The sequence below is a fragment of the Rosa rugosa genome, chromosome 2 (assembly GCF_958449725.1).
Source record: "Rosa rugosa chromosome 2, drRosRugo1.1, whole genome shotgun sequence".
NCBI lineage: Eukaryota > Viridiplantae > Streptophyta > Magnoliopsida > Rosales > Rosaceae > Rosa > Rosa rugosa.
In genome coordinates this window covers 15,282,827-15,295,500 of record NC_084821.1, presented here as the reverse complement: position 1 = coordinate 15,295,500, position 12,674 = coordinate 15,282,827, and the positions used below count along the sequence as shown (strand labels likewise).

The 12,674-nt window shown below is 39.1% G+C and overlaps 1 protein-coding gene across 2 annotated transcripts; it reads left to right on the top strand.

Moving 5' to 3' along the window:
• Positions 1-4,216: 4,216 nt before the first annotated feature.
• On the top strand, positions 4,217-12,308 carry LOC133733685 (probable disease resistance protein At4g27220). Of its 2 annotated transcripts, XM_062161332.1 has the most exons (4): positions 4,217-4,904; positions 5,005-8,521; positions 8,637-10,089; positions 12,174-12,308. In XM_062161332.1, the coding sequence occupies exons 1-2, from the start codon at positions 4,390-4,392 to the stop codon at positions 7,760-7,762; spliced, it is 3,273 nt and encodes a 1,090-aa protein (XP_062017316.1). In that variant the 5' UTR covers positions 4,217-4,389; the 3' UTR covers positions 7,763-8,521; positions 8,637-10,089; positions 12,174-12,308. The 2 variants fall into 2 exon arrangements, with proteins under 2 accessions (XP_062017316.1, XP_062017315.1); XM_062161331.1 differs by having other exon boundaries at positions 5,005-10,089.
• Positions 12,309-12,674: the final 366 nt, after the last annotated feature.

The following is a 12,674-nucleotide window of genomic DNA, read 5'->3' as shown; positions in this document are numbered from 1 at the left end:
TTGCGTGTATTACTTAGAGCCCCATGAAGGCCAACACGAGGGTGGTGGAGAGCGACACCAGGTGGCCCTATAGAGCATATCGGGCTTAAATGACTAAGGCGGGAAGAAACATCAAAATATCCGAGAAGACTAATAATCCATAACTAACTTATACAAAGTTCAAATGACATGTCGTCAAGTGCATTGGACTCGCCTCAAGGTCCTCGACATTTCTTGCATTTTGAGTTTTCCCAAATTCCAAGCTGAATTGCCTTGAACCCGAAACCAACAAAGTTCCTCTTAATTACGATAATGCCACTCCACCTTCATTTAGCTCCAAGCTTGCCATTGGGTCCCCAAGGTTCACCCCTCTTAGACATCTCCTTCATTAAGTGTCACGATAGCACTACTCTTAAGTGCGGCTCATGACAGGGAGCAACTACTATGTTTAAACTTCAATGTGAAGGTCAGTTTGATAGAGACTACAACTAGACGAAGACAGTTTCACCAGAATAATTACCGCCTAAATTTACTGCAATAAAATGTGTAACTGACAACAACTCATTTTTCTCTTTCTATATGCATAGTGCACATGTATCACAAAAATTAGCCTTCTATATGTAAGAGATTGTAAACTTACTCTACTAAAAGCCAATATTACAGGTATGCCTAACCATATTTTATATTGTTTAAAGTGTCCAACTAAACTTACCCGTAAGATTGATACCACTTGTACTTTTTTTTTTTTTGGGGGTCATTCTCCTCCTAATGTGGCTTGGTCTCAAGTTATTGTCCCTAAAACGAAAGGCAGATTAGAAATTTGATTTGCAGATTATTTTAATAAAGCTGCTTTGGCTAAATGAGGATGGAAGGTTCTTACTCAACCTGATAATTGTTGGGTTAAGCTTGTCACTAAGAAATACTTATTTCATACTAATTTTCTTTCTTTACAAAAAAGAAAAAAGAAAAAAAAAGTCTTCCCATTCCTTAACTTGGAAAGGAATTTTAGATGCAAGAGACCTTCTCCTCAAAGGCCTTAGATGGATTGTCGGAGATGGAAATTTCATAATGTTTTGGTCCTTCAATTAGGTTTATCCTTTTCCTCTTTATCAGTGGTAATATTGATTGGTCTCTTAAGGTAGCTCATTTTATTCATAAGTCATAACCCTACTTGGAATAAACAAGCTCTTTTAAACATTTTGCCTATTGATATAGTAGACACCATCATAGCTATTCCTTTGCCCATTACTCCTATGCAAGATACTTTTATTTGGGGTCCTTCGTTGAAGAGTGCCTCTTGGTTACATTAATTATGATCGTATTTCTCCTCATTCTAAATCATCTTTTTTGAATAAAATTTGGAAAATAAATATTCTCCCAAAGATTAAGGTCTTTGCCCGGCTCTTAATTAGAAACAGACTCAAAACTAGAGATTGCATTTCTAATTACAATCATCATGTTTCCCACCTTTGCCCCATGGAGGCTTAGAGATTAAGATAATAGAGACTCAAGCAAGCTTAGCTACAATTAAGCTAGCTAATGATCACCACAATAAAATCCTAGATGCCACAAGACTAATAAGTTGTCAATTTATCAATCTATTCATCACAATTACCCACAACATAATTTTAAAGGGTGACAAAACCTAGAAACATGCTTCTAAGGATCAATAAATTCGAATTTAAAGCATACACAAATGAAATTGCATTATTTTCAATTAAAGCATTAACATTTATACAATATGAGTTAGAGCTTCACAATTCTGACTCCTAAAATTGAACTACTCACTAACCATAATCAAATATATCATCTAATACATAAGAAATTAAGAGAAATGATAGAGGAGAGAGGGAACACAAACTATGTTCACAATTTGTAAGCAAACATGAACTAAGCTTGAAATTAAGCCCCCACTCTTTATTAAACTAAAATCTCTTTGTGTTGGTGAACCCTTGATGGTGTGGATAGTAGAAGTCTCTTAATTGCTTCTTGAAATTTCTCGAGAATGGTGGAAAATGGTGTTGGGGAGTATTGAAAGAAAAAATGAAAAAATGAAATTGAAAGAAAGAAAAAGTGGGTGAGTGTTAGAGCAACTCCAACAGCTTTCCCATATCTTGATTTTTCTCCATTTTAGGGAAAAATTTGGTTGTTTTGCTCCAACAGATTCCCTATAATTATCTCTAAAATAGAGATAGTGATGAGAGAGAAAAGAAAATTCTCTATATTTACAGCAATCTGTAAAATTTTAGGGAAGAATTTAGAGAATAATTATGAATCTTTAAAATAGAGAATCTATTGGAATTGGAGCAGAATTTTTTAAAAAAATTTTAATTTTCGCTTTTTTATAATAGAAAAATGATAAAGAAGCGGTTGGAGATGCTAACTTGCCAAACTATGATGGTGAAGTCAAGTTTTCTATTTGTTCACCAGGGAAAAAGATACAAACAGTACCCAACCTATGGCCCACTAGTAACTTCAGTACCCAAGTTTTCAAAACTATCACAATGGTACCCCAAATATCCTGCCCGACCCAACTTTCATACCCGCCGTCCATGACGGCGTTAACTATCATGCCACGTGGCATTTTCTTAGGGGTAAAACCGACCCTCTATCTTTACCTCCAGCATTCCCAGTTCCCACCATGGTTGCCATCTGCAGAGTGCAGACCATCCCATCTTTTCTTTCTTTCTTTCTTTCTTTTTCTTTTCTTTTCTTTCTTTCTTTCAATTTTTTTTATTAAAGATTGTGTTTGCTCAAAATCCTGAATTGGAAACAGGTTCTTATCCCAACTCCGGGAAATGGGTTCTTCCCAGAAAAGCTCCCAATGGAGGAGCGTCTTCGACGGCGTGAAACTCAAGACCATCCCATCAATGCCAGAAGCTCTAATGGCCGAGATCAACACTGCAATTTACAATCTTGAATACGCACGCGCCTCTGTTCTTCTCGAATCGACGTCCCCTTCTTCTTCCTCTTCTTCAATCTCGAAGAATGAGAGCTCTGCTCAACCTCAGTTTGATGCCCGGAAAGCGGATCAGGCTTACAAGGCAGGCTGTGCTGCCTTGGCTGCTGGGAAGCTCGATGAGGCTCTTCTGTCATTGAATGTTTCGCTTTCGAAATGCCCACCTGATCAGACCTCTGCCGTTGCGAAGCTTCATTCGCTTATCTCTCTCACATCTCAGCAGCTGCACAAACCCACCAACTGAATTTATTGATGCAGCTTTTTCAGGTGTTGTATCAGATCGAAACAGTAGCCAGACCCAACAGCAGCGGCCATGGAAGATCGAAACAGCAACCTGTCCAAACCATTGGTAATGCTGCCGCCGTCACTGCAAGTCGCCGCCGCCGTAATCGAACTCCCACCGAACCCAATCTGGAGCCACCCCCACCGAACCCACTCTTTCTCTCTTCTGCCCAGCCTCGCCTAGCCCCCCCCCCCCTCTGCGCGTACATCTCCCTCCGCGCTACTGCCCCAGCATCAGCAGCCTTGCGTCCCGCGCCTGCGCTTGCGCAGCCCACCCAGCGCAGCAAGCCTACAGCCTGCCCACCCTCGATCTACCAGCAGGGGAAGGAAGAAGAAGAGAGAAAGAGTGGAAAAAAAAAATTGTGACCCAGCCCAAAGAAAAGAAAAAAAAAAAGAGAAAAATGGGTGATGCCTGATCAGATCCAAGAAATGAAGTTAATTTGCCCCAATTCTGGGTTTCATTCTTTTGCCAATGGTCTGGAGAAGATGATGACAGAGTTAGGAGGAAGAAGAAGATGAAGAGAGCTTGAGGAAGAAGAAGAAATTTAGTGAAATGATGAAAATACCCTTCAAAGTTTGACAGTTGACTAACTCCGTAACGGCCAACAGTGTTTTAGGTACTAAAGTTGGGTCGGGGTCCGAACTTCAGGTACCATTGTGATAGTTTTGAAAATTTGGGTACTGAAGTTACTAATGGACCATAGGTTGGGTAGTGTTTGCATCTTTTTCCCTTGTTCACCGTGGTGTTACCGAAAGGAAGAGAGATAAGGTACGACTAGGTGAGTGGCTGACGTTGGTCTAGACTCTAGATTCTAGGGGAAGACACTGCTTTGCCAAAGTGTCACTGTGTGGTTGGCTTTAGAGAGAAAGAAAGATGACACAGAAGAGAAATTCTTACTATGCTGCCCCACGGCCCTACCCAACAATCCTCTTTTAAAAAAAAAAAAAAAATAAATAAAAACAATCTTCTCTGAGTCTATTTTTCTGAAAAGTCTCCGAGTCAATATTACCGATCAATATTAGTCACTTGCTGCTCTCACTTCTACCTACAGCCTCAGATCTGTCTCTTTTCCGTCATCTGTTCCTACCACCTCCTTCCATCTTCTCGTCTTCAGTTCTTGTTATTTGGTTCTTCCTTCAGTTCCTTGCTTGTTGGTTTTATTATTTTGATGGCCTTGAGCACCGAAAGAGCATCTGGATCTCGTCCTTCATCATCAGCTGAGTCATCTGCTCCTCCGGGGATGTATGATGTTTTTCTGAGTTTCAGGGGTGTAGACACTCGCAGGACTATTGCCTCCTCTATCAATCATGAATTGCAAAAAAGAGACATTAAAACGTTCATGGATGATACAGGGCTTGAAACAGGGAAGCAGATTTCTCCTAGTCTGCTAATAGCAATCAAAGAATCCTGGTCAGCGATCGTTGTCCTATCACCAAACTATGCTTCTTCATCATGGTGTTTGCATGAACTAGCGATGATTATTGAATGCATGGAAGACAAGAACATGATAGTTCTCCCAATTTTTTACGGCGTGGATCCCTCTGATGTGAGACATCAGAAAACGAGTTTTGGAGAAGCATTAACTAGCCACGAAGAAAGGTTCGGGGTAGAGGCTGTGAATCGGTGGAGAGCTGCTTTAACAAAAGTTGCCAATCTCTCTGGGTTGGAATCAAAAAAATATGGGTAAGAATGATTGGACTACTTTAAATTTAACATGAGTTATACTTATCTTCTGAATTTATATTTATCGATCTGATGATTATTTGACACTTCTTCCCTGTAGGTCTGATCAAGAACTTGTTGAAAACATTGTGGAAACTGTGTGCAGTAAAGTGCGACCTATTAATATAGAGTGGGCAATGTGCACCGGAGATTTTGTTGCATTTGAAGCAACAAAACGAGCCATGGACAAGATAATGAGAGCACTTCAACATGATGAGGTCACGACCATTGGAGTCTTCGGAATGGGAGGCGTTGGCAAGACAAGCATGGTGAATCATGTCGGTGCACAGGCCCGGAAAATTGGGCTTTTTAATCGTGTGATTATGGCTGTTGTATCCCAAACACCCAACTTGAGAAATATTCAAGGCACACTGGCCGATCTGCTGGGCTTAAAATTGCAGGAGGAGACTAATGTTGGAAGAGCCACTAGAATAGTGGCGGAGATATTGAGAGGATATAAGATCCTGATAATCTTGGACGACATTTGGGAGAGAATGGAATTGTCTAGTATCGGAATACCGAACCATACAGAGCTTCAAAAGCGTGGTTCCAAAATCATCTTCACCACTAGGAGATTGAATGTTTGCCATACCATGGAGAACCAAGCAAGCGTTCCTCTCCGAGTTTTGTCAGAAGATGATGCTTGGGACCTGTTTGTGAAGAAAGCAAGAAAGTCTTTTGATGAGTCACCCAACTTTTATGATGTAGCGAGGACGGTAGCTAAAGAATGTGCTGGTCTCCCAGTTGCATTGGTAGCAGTTGCAAGGGCACTTGGAGATAAAGACTTATATGATTGGAGAGAAGCAGCTCGACGACTAAAGGCTGCTCAACCTGCTAACTATGAAGATGAGAGAGAGGTGTTCAGATGTATAAAGTTAAGCTATGATTACTTGAAACCTGATGATGACAACATTGCCAAGTCATTCTTCTTGCTTTGCTGTCTATTCCCTGAAGATTTTGATATCGAGGTCGAAGACTTGTTGATGTATGCGATCGGGAAAGGAATATTTCACGATGCCCACACAATACAAGAAGCCAGAGCCAAAGCCCATTCGGTGGTCAATTACCTGAAAGCTTCTAGCTTGCTTTTGGACGGTGCATACCCCGGATTCGTGAAGATGCATGATGTCATTCGAGATGTGGCCATATCAATTTCATTATTGGAAGATGGCCCACGGTTTTTGGTTAAAGCTGGTTGTGAATTAAGGGATTGGCCAGCGATTAACATTGCTCATGAAGGCTACTCTGCAATCTCGCTAATGAGGAATGAAATTCACGAGCTTCCCAAAACGTTGGTATGTTCAAAACTCCAGATTTTATTACTACAGAGCAATAGTATAAATGAGATTCCAAACCCTTTCTTTCAAAGTCCCAATGAATTGAGGGTCTTAGATCTTAGCGAGACTAGCATTTCGTGTCTACCCTCATCATCAAGTCTTCTAACCAACCTCCTGGCTTTGTATTTAGATGAATGCAAGAGAATAGTTGATATATCCATACTAGGAAAACTGAAGAACCTTCAGATTCTTAGTATGAAGAACCTTCAGATTCTTAGTATGAAGAACCTTGACATTATTAATACGGGAGGAACTCGTCAAAAAGCGTTGCCGAAAGAAATAGGACGCTTAACCAAGCTTAAGTTGTTGGATGTTACGGATTCATGTTTTGAAACAGTTCCATCTGCAGTGATATCAAACTTGAATGGATTAGAAGAATTGTACATGAAATGTGACTTTTGTGACTGGGGCAGTATAATAGTTGAGGACAGTAGTTTATTTTCTTCTGTTTTTGGCCCTGCCAAGAATGCTAGCTTTGATGAGTTAACAGGCTTATCACGCTTAAACAGTTTGAAAGTTCACATATCTGATGTAAAATGCTTGCCCCGAAAAGTTAGATTCGATCCCAATTGGGTCAACTTTGATATATGTATCAGCAGAAAAGAATTTATGAGACAGTCCTATTACGGACGCTTTTTCGAGAGGAAACTAACTGTCAAGTCGGATCCACGCCAACATCTCTTTCGGTATGTGACTCTAAACACAAGCACGGAGAGTTTACCAGATTGGTTTATCGAGGTGGTGACAGAGAAAGCAGAGATACTGGAGTACATAGGGTACAGTGGCTTAGACGACATTCTTGTGGAATACGACCATGGCAGATTACATGTGCTGAAGTGTCTTGCTGTAATTGAGTGCCATATGTATGGAGAGTTGATGAAGTCAGGAAGAAGGGTTCTAAATAAACCTGTGTTTGAGAGCTTGGAAGAGTTGTATCTAGAAGGGGTCCGTGGCCTGCGGTGGTTATGTGTTGCTGAGTTACCACCTGGGTCTCTGTGCAATCTAAAGTTGTTAAATGTGAGAAATTGCCTGGCATTGGAGGGTGCACTTTTAAGGTCAAATTTGTTGCAAAGGCTACAAAATCTGGAAATACTACATTGTGAGAACACGGAGGAATCGAGAGAAACCAAATTGGAATCTGTGTTTGATTTTGGAGGGATAGTAGATGCTGACTTACCAAAGTTTTTTTTGTTACCAAAGTTGAGAGAGATAACATTATGTCATCTTATGAACCTAAGAAGCATATGCATTGATTATCCCTTTGGATTCTTCAGTAATCTTAACATTTTGGCAATTCGTGGCTGCCACCAACTGAGATATCTGTTCGAGTACAATGTAGCTCTATCTCTTTTCCAATTGGAACTCCTTTGGGTGGAGGAGTGCTCTAATTTGAGGACAGTTATTGAACGAAGCGGCGGGGAAATATATTTAAGAGAAAAATTCAGTCACCGTCCCCAAACTATGCTGCCAAGGTCAATTTGATACCCAAACTCTCAAAAGTATCAATGTGATACCCAAAGACCTATTTTGATATCAACGTGATACTTCCGTCCAAAATTCCTAACGGCTCTGTCTGTTTGCTGATGTGGTAAGGGTAAAATTGTCTTTCTCAACTAATTAATTATAAAAAAAAAAAATTTAAAAAGAAAAAACATTAAAAAAGAAAAAAATGAGATCGAGCTCTGTCTCTCTCTCTTCCTTTGCCAATCTGATCCTCTCTCCTTTCTATCACAATTGGTTATTTTTCTGGAAATGGATTTGTGGGTTTACAAAGAGCAGCCGAAATGGAGAATTTTTTTTTTAATCGAAAGCGTTTGTGGCTTATGAAGAACAGTCGGAGCAGCGGGGATCGTCGCCGGTGTCGGCGACAAGGAGGAGGCTCTGATGTCCTGCGCAACCAACTGGGAGACCGGTTCGCAACTCCATCTCCACTTCCGTCGTCGTCCCCACCAAGCTCAGCCACCTCTTCTCCTCCTTATCCTCCTCCACCACTCCCACCAGTAAGCCCCGCCATAGCTGCAGCTTCCCAACCCCAAACGGTGCCGTGACGCCGCGCCATCGGCTGCCGCAGCTCGACCTGGAGCTTCTCTCCCTCAAGAGCTCCGAGTCCTACACCTCCCTCAAGGACCTCCTCCCCTCCTCCTCAATCCATTTTCAAAGATTTGTACTATTTTTCTTTGTTAACATTGAAGAGAAGCAGCCTTGATGGTGGCGGTGGCCGTGCGTTCATCGACGGCTTGGGTAAAGATTAGATTTTTTTTTTTTTTTGTGGTAAATTATGGGTGTGTGATATTGAGGATGGTTGATGTTATGGTTATTGGGTTTGTGATTGTGATTGGGTGTGTTCACATTGAAGAGAAGCAGAACGGCGAGCTTGTGGAGGGAGGACCAGCCGCTGGGAGGCTCGGAGAAGGCGGCAGAGACAAGATCGGAGACAAGGTAGAGAAGATCGTTCTCTGGAACATGGAGAGTGCTTGGAGCCTTGGACGCAAAAAGAAGAGCTTGATCGTTAAAAGTGGAGGAACAAATGCAAGAGGAAGGAAAAGAGAGACTAAAAATAACATAAAAGCATGACAGGAAGGTGATACACCAGACAAGGAAAAGAGGGAGAGTGTGCAAGCATGCGAAAAAGAAATTGTAAACAAAGAAAAAGGGAAGATGTGGCAGACAATGGGGAAGATGTGGGGAGAAGAAAAAGGAGGGAATAACTATAAAAAAAAAACAAGAAAGATGATCAAATTGATAAAAAGAGATGATGAGTAGTTCGGCATTGACAAAAGTCAGAGACTTAAACAAAGCAAAAAGCAAAAAGCAAGAGCAAGAGAGGAACATCATAGTCTGGACAATGAGAAGAGAGAGAGAGAGAGTTGGCAAGCATGGGAAGAAGATTGATGTTGGAGAGAAGATAGTTGTCTGATGCCGAGAGAAGCAGATTATAGAAAGTGAGTTTGGCATTTAATATCTCAAAGGATGAGGAAATGAGGAGGAGAAGAAGTTTTTAAAGAAGCACATGAACATGGGAGCTTGGTTGACCGGTTTGTTGGTTGGGCGCTGCCATTGCTTAGCAATTTCACCGTGATTAGATTGATCGAGCTATCGAATTGTATTGGCTTGTATTGTACTATTGATGATTAAAATCATTAAATTGGGGTGGGTGGCTGGTGGCTGATGACGATTTCAGGTAAGTAAGGAAATGTGGTGGCGGAGCTTGCGGCGGAAGTTGCGGCGGTTTGGCTAGAGGAAAATCCCAGAAGAAGAAGAAGAAGAGAAAGAACAAAAAGAAATGAAAAGAAGAAGAAGAAGAAGAGAAAGAAGAAAAAGAAATGAAAAGGAAAAAAATGAATTAAAAAAGGGTAAATTGGTCATTTTACATTTTTTTTGGGGCCCACGTACTTGCCACGTCAGCAAACAGACGGTCCCGTTAGGAATTTTTAACGGAAGTATCACGTTGATGTCAAAATACATGTTTGGGTATCACACTGATACTTTTGAGAGTTCGGGTATCAAATTGATCTTGGCAGCATAGTTTGGGGACGGTGACTAAATTTTTCTCTATATTTAAATAGTCTTCCACGTCTCAGAGGGATCCACAGACCCGAGATCAATTTTCCAAAATTGAAGGAAATATATTTAAATAGTCTTCCACGTCTCAGAGGGATCCACAGAAAAGGGGGGGTCGTGTGCCCTTCATTGGAACACTTGTACGTGTACAGTTGCCCCAGACTTTCAAACCTTGCTGCTTCTGACTTCCAAAGCAAGAACCACGTCCAAACCAATAATGAAGGACATTTTGCGATTATATTTGAAAGGTATGATCCTATATCAAAAGGTTCATTAATGCCTGTTTCTTCTGTTCTGTTCTGTTCTCTCTTTTCTTTTCTTTTCCCGTCGAACTTCCATTCTCTTTTTTTTTTGTCTTCTTTTTCTCCGTACTTTTCCAAAGACATATTTTATCATGTTTGTTTTCATTTCTGTTCAATTTCAAACTTCGTACAGTATTTATGTTTGTACATCGGTAATGCTTACTCAGATTCCTTTTTATTTTGGTAAGCAAATGACTTTCCGTGTATGATACAACAGTGCAAAAAGATAAAAAGTGTACATAGAACATCAACACCTCACATCTTGGGTCATCTTCAACTCTGTTAGCTCCCAATAATTATTATCCATGTAAATAGTCAAGGTTATTATTTTGACTACTTGCAATACTTAAATGCTATAAATTTAAATACTAAATATTTTATAATTTTTTATTATGCTTTTTAAATATATAGTATCATTTAATTATGATACTATTTCTAATTTTATATAGTTATTCTTCTGATGAAATCTTATTAATTTTTGGATATGATAGTGTCACGTGTCGCTTTATAAGCAATTGTTCATATTCTTCTTTAGATTTTATATCCTCTTATACCTAAAAAAAATGTGAGAGAATGTGAGAAATTATAACGAGATGATATGGGTACTTATGGGAATGATTTTGTTATTTTTTTTTTTTTGAGTCTTTCTAAATGTACCCAACAAATATCTATGTATACCCAGCAAATCAAATTTACATGAAAAGACAGTTGTATCCTCTTAAGAAATGACATTAAAAGTCATGGTAAATTAAGATAATAATATAAAAAAAAAACCATAAAATCTGCTCTTTTTTCTATTGTACCCAACAATTCGCTGTGTTACCGTTATTTCTTCTAGCAAAACCTTAAACCCAAATTTCACTTTTCATAATAATTGTTTCATCTCTTTGGATTAATACATATTATATTATTTCAAGTATAATCACGATTTCCTCCGTTTTAACTCTGTTTCTGACCCTAATTTGATCTCAAATTTGTAGAACGAATGGATAATTTGTAGGGTCTTTGAAAAATCTGCTGTGGGAAAAAATTCCATATCATTGGACTTTGTGAATTTTGGTTCTCATGGAACTAAAATGGGTTCTTCTAGTTTACCACCATTATTGAACTCGGCGCTTTACAATGGCACCAAGACTAGATCTGCTTCAAAGTCCAATTACATGCCCTACTTCTTTAACCATGAGTCCATTGATTCTCAAACAAAGAGATTGGTGATTAAATCAACAGCAATCCTCTTTTCTCCATTTCTTCAAATCCTTCAAACAACAACAATGCTCTCCCACGAGTCATGTATCAGAATCCACACTACTCTGCTCCAGTTTCATCAGCGAATTACTAGTCTTCATCCCAAATTTTGCTGGGTTTAATTAAAATAAGGGTAATATTGGAAAACTTGCTGTGTGTAGTTAGAGATTTTGTGATTTTGCTGGGTGTAAAAAATCTGCTGGATATATTTAGATATTTGCTGGGTACATTTAGAAAGTTTTTAATTGGACATCATCTAGCATCCTTAAGCGTTGGATTTCAACGGCAATTAATCTTAGTCCTCCATATTTTTCAAAAAATCTCATCTGTTTTGTGTGTCCCATAAGTTGATGGGTTCCACTCCATCAGTTGAGGGCTAAACCAGGGGTTAAATGTAACTCAGCCCTTTAGCCAATGACTCTTCTATTGGAGATGGAAAATAGAGGTTCGAGGGGTTAAAAGTAGCCCATAGTCCCTTGGTTAGAGATGGACTTAGTGAATTTGATTTGTTTTGTGAAAGTCTAATATTACAAATTACAGGTAAAAGCGTGTATTCAAAAGAAATTGAGAAAAAAGACTGCGTTACAAATATTTATATATTATATCTGTTAATTTATATTTTGACTTGATTTATACAATTCTGATTTTTTTTTTTTTGCATTAATTTTGTATGGTTGATTATTTCTTATTATAATCATTAGAAAGTGTACTGTAGTGTAATTTATTGAGACACTCATTATATTGCTCACTAATTTTCTTCTATTTTATTTCAAATTGGCTATCAGATTGTTCCACCGCCAATTCAATCCAGAAGAGTTTCCTCAGTTCTTCTCCAAAAAAGAAAGAGATTTCTCAATTGGCTCTTAAATGTAATGTGTAGTATACATTGTGTAGATTGTCATATGCACAGACAATTTCTATTGATATGGGAAACTGCATGTGATTAAGAACTTCTAGATGTTCTTGTAATAATAATAATTCTCATAGATATTGATCTGTCTCTGTTAAGGCTGTTATATTAGTCATAGTTCTTCCAATAGAGGTTGCTTGATTATTCATGTGTTCTTCTTTCGGAGGAGTTCAAATACGTCCCCTAGTCTCTGTTTTGGCTTTTGCTAGTTCCTCAAGAATCTGGCCAATAATACAAAAGAAGAACTTGGCATCCTTTACGTACTGGTTTAAATACACATGCTTGCTTTGTTTCAACTCATCATGATGTGGCTAGTTCAATTCTTACTCATAACGTTTATGCATAGCATCTGTCTCTTGTATTATATTAGTGAATT